Source organism: Jaculus jaculus, chromosome 14, assembly GCF_020740685.1.
Source record: "Jaculus jaculus isolate mJacJac1 chromosome 14, mJacJac1.mat.Y.cur, whole genome shotgun sequence".
Taxonomy (NCBI): Eukaryota; Metazoa; Chordata; class Mammalia; order Rodentia; family Dipodidae; genus Jaculus; species Jaculus jaculus.
This window is the reverse complement of record NC_059115.1, coordinates 56,813,268-56,831,380: the sequence shown is the minus strand read 5'-3', so window position 1 is coordinate 56,831,380 and position 18,113 is coordinate 56,813,268. Positions and strand designations below refer to the sequence as shown.

General features: G+C 46.5%; 1 protein-coding gene across 1 annotated transcript; it reads left to right on the top strand.

Moving 5' to 3' along the window:
* The first annotated feature begins 3,033 nt into the window (after positions 1–3,033).
* Tmem174 (transmembrane protein 174) lies at positions 3,034–4,721 on the top strand. The gene is made up of 2 exons (XM_004651540.2): positions 3,034–3,763; positions 3,946–4,721. Exons 1-2 carry the CDS (start codon positions 3,141–3,143, stop codon positions 4,049–4,051), a joined length of 729 nt encoding a protein of 242 aa, XP_004651597.2. The 5' UTR covers positions 3,034–3,140; the 3' UTR covers positions 4,052–4,721.
* The last annotated feature ends 13,392 nt before the right edge of the window (positions 4,722–18,113 follow it).

The window sequence follows — 18,113 nt, the reverse complement described above, 5'->3', positions numbered from 1 at the left end:
CGGTAGGAACATGACGGACGAGGCTGCTCTCATTGCATCCATAGTCAGGAAGCAGAGAGATGAATGCTGGAGTTCAGCCGGCTTTCTCCTTTTTATTCCACCCAGGGGATCATGCGTCCTACATTCTGGGTGAGTCTTCTATCCTCAGTTAGACCTTTCTGGAAATAGTCTCATAGACTTTCCCAGAGGTATGTGTCCATGGTGATTCTAAATCCAGTCAAGTCGACAAAGAAGGTTGTCCTGCCTTCTCCAGTGGATTTTTTTGGGTGTGTTAGTGTGTGTTGGAAGCTCAAATTTTCTTTCCTTCTTTTCCCTTTCTTCCTTTTTTTTTCAAAAAAACAAAACATAGTCTGGGCTGGGGAGATGGCCCAGTGGTCAAAGGCATTTACTTTCAAAATCTGCTGGCTCAGGTTCAATTGTCTAGCACCCACATAAAAGCCAGATGCAAAAAGTAACGCAAGCATCTGGCATCCAGAAGTCCTGGTGTGGGTTGGAGAGATGGCTCAGTGGTTACAGGCACGTGCTTGATTTCCAAGCCTCAAAGCCCGATGGCCTGGGTTTGCTTCCCCAGTACCCACATAAAGCCACATGCACAGAGTGGAGCATGTGTCTGGAGTTTGTTTGCAGTGGCAGGAGGCCCTGGCACACCCATACCCACTCTCTGTCTGTCTCTTTCTGTCTATTTCTTCCTCTCTCTCAAAAAAAAATACATATAATAAAAAAAGAAGCTCTAGGGCTGGAGAGATGGCTTAGCGGTTAAGCTCTTGCCTGTGAAGCCTAAGGACCCTGGTTCGAGGCTCGGTTCCCCAGGACTCACGTTAGCCAGATGCACAAGGGGGTGAACGCATCTGGAGTTCGTTTGCAGTGGCTGAAGGCCCCATTCTCTTTCTGTGTCTGCCTCTTTCTCTCTGTCTGTCGCTCTCAAATAAATAAATAAAATTTAAAAAAAGAAGCTCTAGGGTGTATGAGCATATACACATAAATAAATAAAAAAATGCTTTAAAGAACAAAATAAAAAACATAGCCTAGGGCTAAGGGCAGAAAAGAAAGAAAACAGTGGCCTGAATGATTTTTATCATCAGGGGAAGTTTAGGAAGTGTTGTCTTGGGCAAAAGGGCAGCTCTCCTCACTCTGCAAAGGAAGCTGATATAATAATAGTTAACCACCAAGTAGAGGCATCTGCTTGGGCAAAATCTGTCCATAAAAGGGAGAAGGCTGAATTTACTATTCTGTGGAGAACATTGTAGGGCTCTTCGGAAGCTCTAGAGTCACAAATGATAGGTTGCGCCATTGAAGATAAGCTGTCTTCTCTAACTCAGCTTGGGGCTGGTTGCAAAACACAGCAGGCTTGAAAACGTAGTTGTTGATCTTGCCTAGGAGCCCTGGAGCAGGCAGCCACCGCAAAGGGAGGGTCTGTAGGGGGTGTCTGGGCAACACCATGTTACATCTGATTCTTATGCAGCCCTTGCCAGCGATGTGGTGCGTAGAAAGGTTTCCTGTGGTGTCCTTATACTCCCATAGCTGGTGGTTTTTTTTTTTTCCCCAGCAGAAAGCAAAAGAAACTTGGGACTAGGGCCAGGAAAGAACAGGATCTCAGAGCCATGTGAGAATGGCTATTGAGATTTAAGCATTGCTATGGTTTTGAGTGTGTTCCCAAAACTCATATGTTGGAAACTAAACTCTCAAATTTATGGATTGATGGTATTGGGAGGTCGGGCCTCTGGGGCGTAATGGGGGATAGATGAGGTTGTCAGGGTGTGTGTGTGGGTGGGGGGAACACATCCCATGATGAGATTAGTGGCTTTATAAGAGGAAGAGAGATGTGAGCTGGCACGCTGTGTCCTCACCATATAGTAAGACAGAAAGAAGGCTCTACCAGATGCTAGCACCTTGTTACTGGGTGTCAAAAGTCTCTAGAACTGTGCTGAATAAATTTCTTTTTTAAAAAAATATTTTATGGGCTGGAGAGATGGCTTAGCGGTTAAGCGCTTGCCTGTGAAGCCTAAGGACCCCGGTTCAAGGCTCGGTTCCCCAGGTCCCACGTTAGCCAGATGCACAAGGGGGCGCACGCGTCTGGAGTTCGTTTGCAGAGGCTGGAAGCCCTGGCGCGCCCATTCTCTCTCTCTCCCTCTATCTGTCTTTCTCTCTGTGTCTGTCGCTCTCAAAGAAATTAAAAAAAAAAATTAAAAAAAATTTTATTATTGATTTATTTATTATCTGACAGAGAAAGAGGTGGGGGGAAAGAGAGAGAGAATGGGCGTATCAGGGCCTCCAACTACTGCAAATGAACTCCAGACGCGTGCGCCCCCTTGTGCTAACGTGGGTCCTGGGGAATCAAACCAGGGTCCTTTGACTTTGCAGGCAAGAGCCTTTAACTGCTAAGCCATCCCTCCAGCCCTGAATAAATTTCTTTCTTTCTTTTTTTTGAGGTAGGGTCTCACTCTAGCTGAGGCTGACCTGGAATTCACTATGGAGTCTCAGGGTGGTCTCGAACTCACGGCGATCCTCCTACCTCTGCTTCTGGAGTGTGCCACCACACCCGGCTGATAAACTTCCTTATGAACCACCCAGCCAGTAGTTTTTTGGTTAGACAAGTATCATCACAACTACAGACTCCTTAGGTGGGTGGAACACAGACTCTGTCAATAAGTAGGTGTGTAGTTATCTCTAGTGCGCTCACCCAGTAGGAAAGTTCGTGTAGCCTCCAAGCAAGCAGTAGATAGATAAAGAACTCCTTACATGGCCGAGGCAGACCTGGTTTACGCAGAACAGAAACAGGGTCTTAGTGTATTTTCTCTCTTGGTTATAGAAAACACCTCCCAGCATAAGAGTGTGGCTTCGGAAGGGATTTTAATGAATGAGTGTGAATTAAAAAGCCAGTTTGTCATTGTTTTGCAAACCAGAGACTTCCCCTTGCTGGCAATCCTTGACCAAAAAAAAAAAAAAAAAAAAAAAAAAAAAGTTCAGGCTTCGCTTCTCAGACCTTTATTCTTATAAACAAAGTTCAGCCTTCTGTGTGTTATACTCTGTTAACTCCAGGAGCCCAAAGGTCTCCTCTCACTAATCTTCACCTGCATCACCCCCTCCTCCGGCTCTCCCAGTCTTTCTTCTCTAAGAAGCAGGCACTCCGGTGAGGAGCCATGGAGCACGTTAGCAGCCGGCCCGAGGACTTCCCACTCAATGTGTTCTCTGTCACCCCGTACACACCCAGCACCGCTGACATCCAGGTGTCGGACGACGACAAGGCAGGGGCCACCTTGCTCTTCTCCGGCGTCTTTCTGGGATTGGTGGGGATCACGTTCACTGTCATGGGCTGGATCAAGTACCAGGGGGTCTCTCACTTTGAATGGACCCAGCTCCTGGGGCCCATCCTGCTGTCCGTCGGGGTGACGTTCATGCTGATCGCGGTGTGCAAGTTCAAAATGCTCTCCTGCCAGTTTTGCAAAGAGACCGAGGAAAGGGCCCTGGACTCAGAACAGACAGCGGGAGGACAGTCGTTCGTTTTCACTGGCATCAACCAGCCCATCACCTTCCACGGGGCCACCGTGGTGCAGTATATCCCTCCTCCTTATGCCCAGGAGCCCCTGGGGATGAACACCACCTACCTGCAGCCCATGATGAACCCCTGTGGCCTCATCCCTCCTGGTGGGGCCCTGGCCGCCTCGCCAAGTCCCCCTCAATACTGCACCATCTACCCTCAAGACAACGCTGCGTTTTCAGAGGGTGAGGACCACCCTCCTTTTGTGCTTGGTGGAAATGACAGGTACGGTGGGTCCCGGGGCTTAGCTCCCCTCCTGGCCCTCATGGTGGCGGGGGGGTGGTGGTGGTGGGGTGTCTGTGGCTGGGTTTGGTCTTAAAAGGCAGGTGGTGGGAGTGGAAATCGGCACTGCCAGGGTGGTGGCCTCAAGTGTGTGAGTGCCCCCGTGTCTTCTGCTCATGTTTCAGGCCCAGTCCTGATGCCCACCGGGTAGAGGGGATGCAGCTGGAAGATGAGGAGTGTGCCTGCTTCTCTCCCCCACCCTACGAGGAGATATACGCCGTCCCTCGCTAGAGACCGCGACGCCAGGGGAACAAACCTTCGAGTCCTTGTGATGCGTGCCTGGCGCGTTCTATGCTGTGACCTTCGGGAGTTAAGACACCAGGGCAGCCCAGGCAGTCTGACAGATACCATGCGAGGTGAGAAAGGAAGTGGGAAGCAAAATATCTCAAACGGGCAAATTAGACTGGCCTGAGACAATTCCCCTGTAGTACAGCCTCGAATCCCCTAAGGTAAGAAATCGTCCACAGGCCAGGAGGTCACTCAGTAGTAGAGCATGCGCAAGGACCTCTCCATATGTCCCCCACTTCCCCACCTTCCACCCTGTGCCCACTTGAACACATTAGTGTCCGAGTTTTCCCTTGAGCAACCAAGGGAGATTCCACAGTGGTGGGAGTCGGGGATGAAGGAAATCTGGGAGACCCACCAGGAGGTTTACCAGCACCTGTGCTGGGCCCTGATACGCACTTAAATATCCCAAACCCCTTGGTTGTCACCTGATCTCTCTGGAAGACTTTGGTTCTTGCAAAGACTGTAACTGAAGAACAATGAACAAACACGACTAGATCAACACAGTGGAATAAGGTCATGTCTCCTGTTAGAATAGCATCGGATCGCTGGCTCGGCCATATGGAGGAAACAGTAACGGGATGATGATGTGAATAAATCCATGTTATCACGGTCACAGGGACTCTCACTGCGGCTCTGCTCTTCTGCAAGATTGAAGCTTGATGTGTAATGCGCATGACAGGGCTCTCAGTCTTGCCCAGGCAGGGGTCTGTGCTGGGCATGAACTGACTCGGCCCAGTGGCTTACAAAGCAGGCTCTTACTTCCTTGTCTTTCTTTCTTTCTTTCTTTCTTTCTTTCTTTCTTTCTTTCTTTCTTTCTTTCTTTCTTTCTTCTTTCTTTCTTTCTTTCTTTCTTTCTTTCTTTCTTCCTTCCTTCCTTCCTCCCTCCTTTCTTTCCCTTTCTTTCTTTCTTTCCTTCCTTCCTTCCTTCCTTCCTTCCTTCCTTCCTTCCTTCCTTCCTTCCTTCCTTTTTTTATTTGTTTTGTTCAGTTAAATAGACATAGTTGAGCTGCCATGTCAATTGGTAGATCATAAATTATGGAGGCAACTTTTATTTTTTCTTTTTTGCTAGGATGAACTTGCCTTCTTATTTAAAAAACAAAAACAAAAACTGGATGTCTTCAGCTCTCTGAATCTGAACTATGTAATCAACAACCAGAACAGACCTACAGACTTTAGAAGAGGCAGTTAAAACCAACAGTTTCAGAAAAGTAAATATATTCTTTTACAAAGATAAGGGCTATTCAAGGTAAGGGTGACTGACCTCAAGAAAAACATAGGAATTCATAATACTTTAAAATGTGGGTATTGTGTTTGTTTATTGATTTTTTTCTTTTACTTTTAAATTTTGTGTTTAAGCCTGTATTAGGCTTATACAGGCAAGAACCTTAACTGCTGAGCCATCTCTCTCTAGCCCTACGTTTGTTTTTGAGTCAGGGTCTTATGTAGTCCAGCCCAGCCTCCCACTCACTATATAGAGGGGAATAATCTTGGACTTCCGGCCCTTGAGTGCTGGGGTCATGGGCGTGCATCACAACGTCCCTTTTATGCAATGCTGTGGGTCAAACCCAGGGCTTAATACATGCTAGGCAAGCACTCTACCAACTAAGCTACTTTCTATCAGAAGTATCTACATGTTCAAGGATACTAGTAAAATAAGCTCAGCATATTATTGTGATTTATATTCTGCCTTAAGGACAAACCCTTTTTATATTCATTTTCACGTTTGATGATAAAAGCGAATGGGAAACTGTGATTCTATTTATACAATCAATTTGCTGGCTTTTTAGTCATGGTTATGACATACTGGGTCCTTAGGTGAGAGTCCTTAGTTCCAGGGAGGAAGATAGGGGACAAGGACGTGATGGGGCATCACCAGTGGCATGCTGTCAAAGTATACTTTGGGCTCTACAAGCCTTCCTCCCTTACCCTTCCTGTAGCCTGTCCTCACCACCCTTGGCTTTATATTCATGGATTTGAGTTACTGGGAACATCAAAGGGAACTCAAAAGAGAAAAAGGTGTTGGGAAAGGTCGTTTGTGCACAAGACAGTCGATTTCCCTTGGCCTTGCTGGGAGTCAGCGATGGAAGGGTGAGGGTCTGGGAACTTTCGTTCTAGGCCACAGTCATTCAGCACTGCTGCCTCTGTCCTGATGCCAACACAGATGTCGCTTGTGCTCCTAAAGTCAGTGCTTCAGGGCCAATGGCTTCAGGAATTCAAGGGGCACGTGGGGTCTACAACAAGCCCCAGAAAATGGGCACGTGTTCATTCATGCTGTCGATTTATTGAACATCTAACTCTGTGTCAGGACTGGGGTCCTCAAGTTGGAAGATAACTGTGAAAAACCAAACTAACAAAAGAGCAGATACTGGGCTGGTGAGATGGCTCAGCGGTGAAGGCATTTGCATGCAAAGCCTAACGGCCCGGGTTCAATTTCCCAGTACTCATGTAAAGCCAGAGGCACAAAGTGGCGCATGTTTGCAGTGGCTAGAGGCCTTGGCATACCCATTCTCTCTTTCGCCTTGCAAAGAAATAAATAAGTAAAAATTTTAAATAGTGGATTTTGTTCTGCCCTCAGAGAGCTTCTAGTCGAGAGGGGGAGGCAGATACTGATTCCTGATCTGTATTACCTATTAGTTATGCTCTGATATCTACAAGGGGTCTTGGATTTCTAGAAGGCATCTGAACTCCCCAAAGGATCACATAGCTTTCTTGGGGAAGTAAAGTAAGGGTCATCGCCTTGCTTGACCCTGGGTGTGTTGGTCACAGGGATAGGACAGGGCTAGTCAGGTGGCCAGTACCTTTTACCCTGTGAAAACTGTGCAGGGCCATAAGAAGCACTTGTGTTTATTAGCTGCAGAGGAGAGGGCGGCGCACGGGAGGGGAGACCTGGAAGGCAGGTGTGGGAGGCAGGGGCAGAGGTGCTCTGTGGGCTGGAAGCTTTCTTCCTTTCTTGCCACCTTAGCCCTCCAGCGCAACTGTCTTCAGTAACCAACACGTTGCACCCACCAGTTTTCCTGCTCTGAGACAATGCCACCATACTCTATTTCTGTTGTGGGTGTTTTTTATTCTTTGTTTTTGTTTTTCTTTTTTTTTTTTTTTTTGAGGTAGGGTCTCACTCTAGTCCAGGCTGACCTGGAATTCACTGTGTAGTCTCAGGCTGGCCTTAAACTCACGGCGATCCTCCTACCTCTGCCTCCCAAGTGCTGGGATTACTACGCCCGGCTTCACCACACTCTATTTCTTTACTTTAGAGTGATTAGAGCCAGGCATGGTGGCGCATGCCTTTAATCCCAGCACTGGGGAGGTAGAGGTAGGAGGATAGCTGAGAATTCATAGTGAATTCCAGGTCAGCCTGGACTAGAGTGAAACCCTACCACAAAAAAAAAAAAACAACCAATAAACAAATAAACAAAAATTTAAAAAATAGAATGGAGCTGACGTGATGGAAAATTCACTGACGGGCCCCTGACCTGTGACCATCAGGTCCTTGCTTGGACTCCTGGCCAGCAGGGCCCATTCCTAACAGTTTCTGGTTTGTTGCCTAAATAATTACCTTTGATCGTCCTCTTCCTATCTTATCAGGGGTGAAGAATGAGAGAGTGATCTGGGGCAGGGAACTGGAGCCAGTCTTTGGTCTGCTGTACCCCCTCACCCCCCACCACGCTCTTGTCCCAACCTTGGATGGTCTGTAGGGGAAGAAAAGCAGCCCTCATCCTGGGCACGTGTCTGAAGGGGACCAGTGCTTGGGCCAGAACTTATATGGCCTTACTTGACATTTTAGGCTTGGCCTGAAAGCTTTTGGGACATTGTGGGAGTGTTGTATTTTATTTTATTTTATTTTTTTTATTGTTTTGGAGGAAAACAGCTCTATTCTAGATAACTCATAAATAATTTCACATAGCTGCTTTAAGGAGATTGCGTGAGCACCTGGCCCTTCTTAACCCCAAATGCCACCTCAGCGTATTTCTGCATGGTGGTCAGAACCCTCTCCCATTAGTGCCAGGAAGAGTGGAGCTGTTAATAACAAGAGAGGCTTAACTTACGGCTTTACGAAAGTATTTGTTTATTTGCAAGGAGAGAAAGAATGGGCAGGTCAGGGCCTCTAACCGCTGTAAATGAACACCAGATGCATATGCCACTTTGTGCATCTGGCTTTATGTGGGCGCCGGGAAATTAAACCTGGGTCCTTAGGCTTTGCAAGCCAGTATCTTTTTTTTTTTTTTTTTTTTGGTTTTTCAAGGTAGGGTCTCGCTGTAGCCCAGGCTGAACTGGAATTCACTCTGGAGTCTCAGGATGGCCTCCTCAAACTCATGGCAATCCTCCTACCTCTGCCTCCCGAGTGGTGGGATTAAAGGCATGAACCACCACGCCCTGCTGCAAGCGAGTATGTTTAATCACTGAGACATCTCTCTGGCCCTTAATTTATGGTTTTATACTTTATAATTTCACTACTGCTTTATTTTTTTTTGTTTTATTTTTATTTCTTTATTTGAGAGCAACAGACAGACAGAGAGAAAGAGGAAGAGAGAGAGAGAGAGAGAGAGAGAGAGAGAGAGAGAGAGAGAGAGAGAGAGAATGGGCGTGCCAGGGCCTCCAGCCACTGCAAACGAATTCCAGACGTGTGTGCCTCTGGCTAAAGTGGGTCCTGGGGAATCAATCCTCAAACAGGGGTCCTTAGGCTTCACAAGCAAGTGCTTAACCGCTAAGCCATCTCTCCAGCCCCTACTTTTATTTTTATTTATTTATTTTTACTAGAGAGAGAGAGGGTTCTGGGGAATCAAACCTGGTAGGCTTTATGGGCAAGAGCCTTAATCATTAAGCTAAGCCATATCTCCAGCCCCTCAATTATATATTTTTGTTTGTTTGTTTGTTTTGAGGTAGGATCACTCTAGTCCAGGCTGATTTAGAACTCATTATGTAGTCTCAGGGTGACCTCGAACTCACAGAAATCCACCGAACCGCCTCCTGAGTGTTGGAATTAAAGGCATGCACCACCACGCCCAGCTTTTTCAATTGTACTTCTTAACTGAAGTAACTTGACCTTCCATTTCTTTCGATTGAACGTCCTGATTCGGCTTTCATGTGTAATTCTGCAGCTTTAATACCTTATTGAAACGCTCACAGAGCATGATGTCACTTGGGTTCTAGACACACTCCAAAACTTGCCTTATCTCAAAAAGGCAAGAAGCCACCACGCCACTGGCCAGGCTTCCTGAGGCTCCTGGCAAGCGATCCAGGCTTTGAGGGCTCAGTGTTACCAACTCCCCCAAACCACTGCCACACCAGCTGCTGCGGCTGCCATGGGCGACATCAGCCACAGGCAGGACTGCTTCTGGTTGCAGCTGAGCATCGTATGCTGGCCTGGGTGCAGCTGTCATCTGAGGGGCCCTGCTGGTCTTAGGGGCTAGAGGTGGCAAGTGCAGCTTGGGTTTCCGGGGTTTTGTGTGTGTCATGTCCTGTGGATGCCCACTCAGCAGCTGGAAGTGCCAAACTCCATGGGCGCGTTTTGAGGAAGAGGTGGAAGGAGCTTATGCTTAACACTTACCAGTTAGGGCGAGACTCAGAAGCCATATAGGGATGGAGGAGCATTGACCTTGCTGATGAAGTTTGGAGCCAAGTGGCCAGAACTCAGCATGGAGTGTGTCTAGAACCCAAGTGACATCATACTCCACCCTCAGCCTCCAGTGGGCCAGAGATTAGCCTGAGGTGTTCTCTATTGCACAAATGCATCTTTCCTCAAGATGAGGTCTCTCCCACAGCCCTGAACTTCTGTTTATAGTCAGCCAATTCTCTGCCTCTATCTCCAGACGTGCATGACCATGCTTTGCTTTTTTTTTTTTTCTTTCTAATATTTATTTGAGAGAGAGAAAGAAAGAGGAAATGGGCACGCCAGGGCCTCCAGCCACTGCAAACGAACTCCAGATGCGTGCGCCCCCTTGTGCATCTGGCTAACGTGGTTCCTGGGGAATCAAGCCTCAAACCATAGTCCTTAGGCTTCACAGGCAAGTGCTTAACCGCTAAGCCATCTCTCCAGCCCCCCCCCTTTTTTTTTTGAGGCATCTCACTCTAGCCTGGAATTCACTATGTAGTCTCAGGGTGGCCTCAAACGCATGGTGCTCCTCCTACCTCTGCCACCTGAGTGCTGGGATGAAAGGCATGTGCCACCATGCCTTGCTCATGCTTTGCTTTTCATGTAGGTTCTGGGGAATCGAAGTGGAAAGGGTTCAGGCCCTCCCAGGTTCTTAACCTCTGAGCCATTTCCCCAGCCTGTGCCTGAAGATTTTGGTGAGAAGTGAGCCTTGGGGCTCAAATCTCCCATTGGGTTCTGGAAGGCACAGATCTTCGCTGCCACATGGGTCTGTGGTTTGCAGGGGCAGGTTCCCCAGAGGCTCCCATCACTCTCCCTTCTGCTCCTCTGAGCTGGGTATGTCACTAAAGTTTCAAATTCACCCCGTGTCTATCTGCTACAAAACACCCTTTCAATAGTCTCTTTGCTTCCCCCTCCCCCACTCCTTCTTGTTCTTTGTACAGTATAAAAATAAAGCTTCTTGTTTGAGGAGAGCTGACCTTGGGTGTCTGTTTTCAGTATCAGCCCTTTGGGGCGCCCCTTGGCCTTATTTACTGTTGTATCAATGAAGTAAGATTCCACTGTACCCAAATACTGCCGTGTGGCTGCACGGCAAGCAGAATCCCCTCATAGAACTCACTAAGTAGACAGACACCTTCCTATCCACGAACAGAAGGGAGGCTCTGGCGCCCATCAGAGGCTGGTGTGGTCCAGACCCCAGCAATGTCATAGCCTGGAGGCGTCTGAATGACAGCAGCATCAGTATTCACAGTGGGCCTCACGGGCCCTGCCCACAGCTGACGTTCTGTCCCTGGTGAATCGTACATGTGACGTGAATACATGAGAACCTTCAAAACAGAGGATAAATGGCCATTCTAGCCTGTTAGCTGTTTGTAGGTTTGTTTTGTCTTCAGATGGGGACTTGCCCTGGCTGGTCTTGAATCTGTAGGTTCAAGAAATCCTCCTCACTTCACCTCCTAAGTAGCCGTGATGACAGACTCAAAAACAATAGCAACAGCCTTAACTATACCTAAAATTTGTTACAGAGGCTTAATGTCATCAAATATCTAGCCAGTATTTAATCTCTCCACGTTTTTTTTTTTTTTTTCCTGTGCTTGGTCTGGATAAGGATTGAAATAAAATTTGATTTTTCTAAATACATCCTAGTTTCTAGCTGGTTTTTTTTTTTAATTCTATTTTGGGAGAAAGACAGTTTGAAAACTATTCATAGCAGATTCATATTTATTTTTTAAAAATATATATTATTTTTATTTATTTATTTATTTGACAGAGAAAGTGGGGGAAGGAGTGAGAGAATGGGCATGTCAGGGCCTCCAGCCACTGCAAACGAACTCCAGATGCATGTGCCCCCTTGTGCATCTGGCTAACATGGGTCCTGGGGAATTGAGCCTGGGTCCTTTGGCTTTGCAGGCAAATGCCTTAACTGCTAAGCCATCCCTCCAGCCCTAGATTCATAGTTCTAATCCTTTCCAAACAAGAATGGTTTTCAAAATTTTCCCTTCATATCTTTTTCTCTGTCAATTCTCTGACATTCTAGGACTCTCCTGGAATTAGTATATATTTTTTTCCATTTTGAGCATATTATTGGATTTGTTTTTCTAAGCAGAGACCTACAAAAAAAATTATGATGAGAGAAAGAGACCTTTGAGTGTCTAGTTGAAAATGATGTCGTAGAATTGCTTCAAGAGCAGCAGAAAACCTTGACAAACTTCAACATTTTTGGGGGGTGGTCAATAAAGCTTTTTTCTGAAAAAACAAACAGACAAACAAACAACAAAACCTTTAGAACCCATAAAAGCAAGAACCAGAGTTTCTTCTTCAGCATTCAAAGGAGCAAGGCCCCTTTCTTGCTCTGCATTGAAATATTACCTGGCACAGTTTAACTCTCAGAGGTTATTAACTGTGGTTTCTTACCATGAGGTCTCAATGCATATTGAATTAAAAATGAGTGTATTTTCTAGGCATGCCTAGAAATCTTCCTTTAAAGACAGAAATGCACATGTGTGTACATGTGCACACACTCACCCACATCCCCTCGCCATACATCTGATTTATAGGTTTCTTCCCCACTTTCTACTTATAAATCATCAAGATTTTTTTATATCCCAAGCAGTCAGCAGTTGGCTACAAAATCAACAGAGAGCCGCACTAAATAAACCTTTGTTGGATTGCTGCTAAGGAATTGATGACAAATCAGAAAGCGCAGACAACGCCGCGGAGACGCTTCTCACCCACCTCCAGGAAACCACAAAGGTCTCAAATAGGGAATTTTGTTTGCTTTGAGCGTTTAAGAAGATGAATGAGCAGATGAACTGGTAAGGAAATCTATTTCCTAGGTTTGAGAGGTTTTCCTCTAACAAAGAATTTGCCCTGTGTTGCAAAACCTACATGCCTATAAATCATAGACACAAACAACTATGTGTTCTGAGCCCATGTTTATACACAAGGTATAAGAAGATGGAGACTTTCCTGCTCTAACCCTCTCATTCATTAGTTTAATTAGTTTAGATGAGTAACGTTTAAAAAGTGGAGCTGAGGGCTGGAGAGATGGCTTAGTAGTTAAGGCTAAAAACAAAACAAAACAAAACAAAAAAGCAGTTAGGCCTGCAAAGCCTAAGGACCCAGGTTTAGTTCCCCAGAACCCACACAAGGCAGATACACAAGGTGGTGCATGTGTCTGGAGTTTATTTGTAGTGGCTGGAGGCCCTGGTGCACCCATTCTCTCTCCCTAATAAATAAATAAAAATTTAAAAAGTTTTTTTTTTTTTAAGAAGAATCCTTTTTTTTTAAAAATTTATTTATTTGAGAGCAACAGACACAGAGAGAAAGACAGATAGAGGGAGAGAGAGAATGGGCGCGCCAGGGCCTCCAGCCTCTGCAAACGAACTCCAGACGCGTGCGCCCCCTTGTGCATCTGGCTAACATGGGACCTGGGGAACCGAGCCTCGAACCGGGGTCCTTAGGCTTCACAGGCAAGCGCTTAACCACTAAGCCATCTTTCCAGCCCAAGAAGAATCTTTTTTTTCCCCTTTTTGTTTTTTATTTGAGAGTGACAGACAGAGAAAGAGGCAGAGAAAGAGAGAGAGAGAGGGAGAATGGGTGCATCAGGGCCTCCAGCCACTGCAAACAAACTCCATATGCATGCGCCACCTTGTGCATCTCACTTATGTGAGTACTGGGGAATAGAGCCTCGAACCAGGGTCCTTAGTCTTCACAGGCAAGCGCTTAACCGTTAAACCATCTCTTCAGCCCCCTCCTCTTTTAAAGAGTAAAGCTGAGAATAGTGGTACATGCCTGTAATCCTAGCACTTGGGAGACAGAGTAGGAGGGTCACTGCAAATTCAAGGCCAGCCTGGTCTACATACCCTGTCCCAGGTAATCCAGTGATTAATAGCAAAACTCTGTCTCAAAAATGATAAACAAGGGGCTGGAGAGATGGTTCAGCTGTTAAGGCATCCACCTGCAAACCTTAAGGACCCAGGTCTCATTCTCCAGTATCCAGGTAAAGCCAGATGCACAAGGTGGCGTATGTGTCTCGAGTTCTTTTACAGGGACTAGAGACCCTGGCCTGCACTTTCTCTCTCACTCTCAAATAAATAAATAAAATATTTAAAAATGATAAATAAATGTTTGTTTTATATGTGTATTTTTTTTTTTTACACATGGAAAAATCTCTTAAAATACACATAAGAAGCAGTAATAGTTATTTCTGGGGTGGATGCTGGGAGACTCATTTTTCACTTTACTTCAATAGAATTAATGACCCTTTAAAAATCACATTAATAGGACTGGAGAGATGGTTTACCGGTTAAGGTGTTTGCTTGCAAAGCCTAAGGGCTCATGGTCTACTCCCCAGATCCCACATAAGCCGGACACACAAGGTGACACATGCACACAAGGTGGCCCGCGCATCTGGAGTTTGATTGAAGTGGGCTGGAGGCCCTACCATGCCAATTCTCTCTCATTAAAAAGAAAATCACATTTATATATTATATGCTATGGATTAGAAACATGGGAGACACAGATCCAAATGTGATGTGTATGTGTGTGTGTTTGTGTGTGTGCAGCAAGGTAGATGCAGGATAATATGAAGAACACTTTTACACGCATGCAGGGGCTGGAAGTGTCCAGAACAGCTGTCCTCTGATTTCTCCATAAGTTCACATGTTGGGAAAGTTCTGGGAGCTCGGTCCACAGCAGCAGCAGTAGCAGGGCCGCACACACTGGGAATGTCACATTGTCAAATTATGCCTGGTTCTCTTCTATTGGCGGTTTCCCAATGGAGTCCTATTTGCCACACCTTGGAAGACAGGACTGAAAGTAGCAGGCGCTGAAGACCTTTGTCCCTGGAGGAGCCGCAGGGGTTCTTAACTCCACACCAAGGAGAGGGCTCACGGGGAATCCAGCAGCTTAGGCCTCTTTGACCCTGGTGCCTCTCCCCGCCTGAAGAATGAATGAAATGGCACCGACAGAGGAGCGAGTTTACTTATTCACATGGAATGTAGCGACTCAAAAGAAAACTGGACGGTTGGGGCAGGGCGTGTGCCAACCGAGGGCACAAAGGTGTTACGTGCTCTTAGTGGCAGTGGGTTTCTGACCAAAACAGTGCAAGGGTGGTAGATGGTTACAGATCTCTCTCTTTTTTTTTTTTAACTTTATTTTTATTTATTTTAGAGAGAAAGAGGAAGAGAGAGGGAAAGAGAGAATGGGCGCACCAGGGCCTCCAGCCACTGCAAACAAACTCCATATGCATGCGCCCCCTTGTGCATCTGGCTAACGTGGGTCCTGGAGAATTGAACTGGGATCCTTTGGCTTTGCAGGCAAACACTTTAACCACTAAGCCAGCTCTCCAGCCCAGTTCTAACTCTTTTTTTTTTTTTAAATAAATATTTTATTTTTATTTACTTATTATTTGACAGAGAGAGAGAGAGAGAAAATGGGTGCGTCCGAGCATCCAGCTACTGCAAACGAACTCCAGACGCGTGCGCCCCCTTGTGCATCTGGCTAATGTGGGTCCTGGGGAATGGAACCAGGGTCCTTTGACTTTGCAGGGAAGTGTCTTAACCACTAAGCCATCCCTCCAACCCCAGTTGTAACTGTTGAGGCATCGGGAATTCCAGCTGGAGCCAGGGTTACTGGGAGACAGGGACAGTGAGAGCAGCAATGTGGGAACCAGTTGTTGCCAGTCTTTGTGAGGCAAGAAGAGTCTGGGCACCAGAGCTCAAGTCTGCAGGTCCAGGTCCAGTGCACTGAGCACAGGAGGCTCTGGGAGCCTCAGGTTCGGCAGAAATGCGTTCCACTGACCGAGCACAAGTGACTGAGGGCCACACACTCAAAGTAAATCTTCTCTCTTTGAAGAGCCTTCTCTTTATGCATGTCCAGAGAGTCTGTGAAACTTAGCAGCCAGTGTGGGAGTTTATACATTCACAGGTGAGCCCTGATTGGTCATACAAATTAGGTGGAAATCAGGTACATGAATCAGGAGGGACCATCAGCGTTCTTAGAGTTCAAAAGTTCACCCCGGGCTGGACAGATGGCTTAGTGGTTAAGCACTTGCCTATGAAGCCTAAGGACCCTGGCTCAAGGTTCAATTCCCCAGGTCCCACATTAGCCAGATGCACAAGGGGGCGCACGCGTCTGGAGTTCGTTTGCAGTAGGTGGAAGCCCTGGCGCACCCATCCTCTCTCTCTCTCCTTCTTTCTCTCTCTGTCGCTTTCAAATAAAAATAAAATAAAATAAAGTTCATCCCGATTACCAAGGCAACTGACAAGTAGGAGCACTGGCTTTCAAAAAGATGGCAGAATGTAAAGAGGCACTGAGGGGAGTGGCTGTGGAATAAGAAGGGAGCGCATAGCCACACCATTTATAGTTTGTGCCTGAGTGTGTGTGTGTGTGTGTCTGCCTCCTCAGATCACAGCCACACCCCCTTTCCCCTTCTGTCACTCCTGGCTCTGAAGAAATACCTGTTAGGGCATGGGTGATGATCGCTCTGGCGACTTCGGGCTGAAGAGAGGTGTCCTTAAGGATCTGCAGTCAGCGTTCCTTCAGAGGCCTTAGGGGTCCCCAATGGAAGGAGGCTTCTATCCGAGGCTCCATTTTACATGACCACTTACAGTCTGAATGATTCTAAGTGATGACAGCTTTCATTAATAGGTTCAGTAAATAAGGCCCACAAGAGCACTGATAAAGGATCTGGGAAGGGAAGGGATCTAGATAGCCAGTGTCACATTTTAGACTTAAGAACCTCATGACTGTTGGCTGTTGGTGGATTTTGGAAGCCCATTCTCTTTGCTTTTGCATTACATCCCTGACTAACATAGAAACAGCATTTCTTCTCTAGGAAGAGGCACATCCTCTGTCTCGGCAGTTAGGAGACTGAGTCCCCTTTGATTTTGGAGAGTGTGGTGGTTGGAATGTGCTATCCCCACAGCTTTAGGTATTGCTATCACTGTTTGGTTTTTCTTTTTTTTTTTAGATGCCACGTCAACATAACAATTTAATACTGTTTGGTTTTTCAAAGTACGGTCTTGTTCTAGCCCAGGCTGACCTGGAATTCACTATGCAGTCTCAGTGTGGCCTCAAACTCACAGTGATCCTCCTACCACTGCCTCCCCAGTGCTTGGATCAAAGGTGTGCACCACCATTTTTTATCAAGCTTTCTGGGTTGGAGAGATGGCTCAGCAGTTAAGGTGCTTACCTGCAAAGCCTAATGACGGGGTTCAATCCCCTAGAACCCATGTAAATTGGATGCATGTATCTGGAGTTGGTTTGCAGTGGCTAGAGGCTCTGGTGTGCCCATTCTCTTCCTCTTTCTTTCTCTCCTTGCAAATAAATAAAAAATTAAAAAGACAAGCTTTCTACTTAATCCTCAGCAGGTGGAGCCCTGTTGCAGGAGGTGTGTCCCAGGGGGCAGATCTGGGGTCCAGCTCTGCCCGGTGTGTTCAGAGTCAGCTCATGCTGGCCGGTGCTAGCTCTGTTTCTGTCTCTGCTGTGGATATGTGATGAAGTGAGCCAGCTTCTCACGTGATGAGACTTCCTCTGGAAGCTGTAAGTCTCAAATAAGCCTTTTTCTCCCATAGGCTGCTTCTGGTCAGGAGTTTGTCCCAGCAAAGAGGAGGTAACTGCAACAGAGATACCACTGCTAAAGAATCTACCTGTTTCTGGAGGGCACCAGTACATTGCACGATCTCATTCAGGCTAACAGAAAGATCCTCTAGACCAACTCTGATATGTGAAAGGAAGGGGCCAATCTTGCCGCATCAGTATTCATGCCTGTGTTAAATGCCACAAGAATAGAACCTCTGTGGCTCCAGTTGGTCCTAGTATTTTCTTTTTCAAAAAAAACATATTTTACTTTTGCTTATTTATTTGAGAGAGAGAGAGAGAGAATGGGTGAGCCAGGGCCTCTTGCCACCGCAAATGAACTCCAGATGCATGCGCCACCTTGTGCATCTGGCTTATGTGGGTCCTGGGGGAATTAAATCTGGGTCCTTTGGCTTTGCAGGCAAGTGCCTTAACCGCTAAGCCATCTCTTCAGCCTGGCCCTAGTATTTTCTGTTAAAGTTATTAGGTTGGCCATTGGAACCTGTGTCTATTTTAGGGGGCAGACAAATGAGGGTACAAATTCCTGTCAAATGAGTCGTCTCTTCACTGCCCAGCCAATCGGTGAGACCCAGGAGCCAGTGAGGGAGTTTATAGCGATGCAAGTGGGCCCTGATTGGCCTGTGAGGCACAGGTTATGCTAATCCTGTAATGGTAGTTTTGGAAACAAAAGACATTTGTGGTGATTTCAAATTACTCCTGAGAGTTTTCCAGTAGTTCTTTGTTCTTGGATCCTTGTAGGCTTAATTCTCTTTCAAATTGTTTAAAAGTAATAATCACTGACTAAGGTCTGCCCCTTGTTTGTTCTAGCCATGG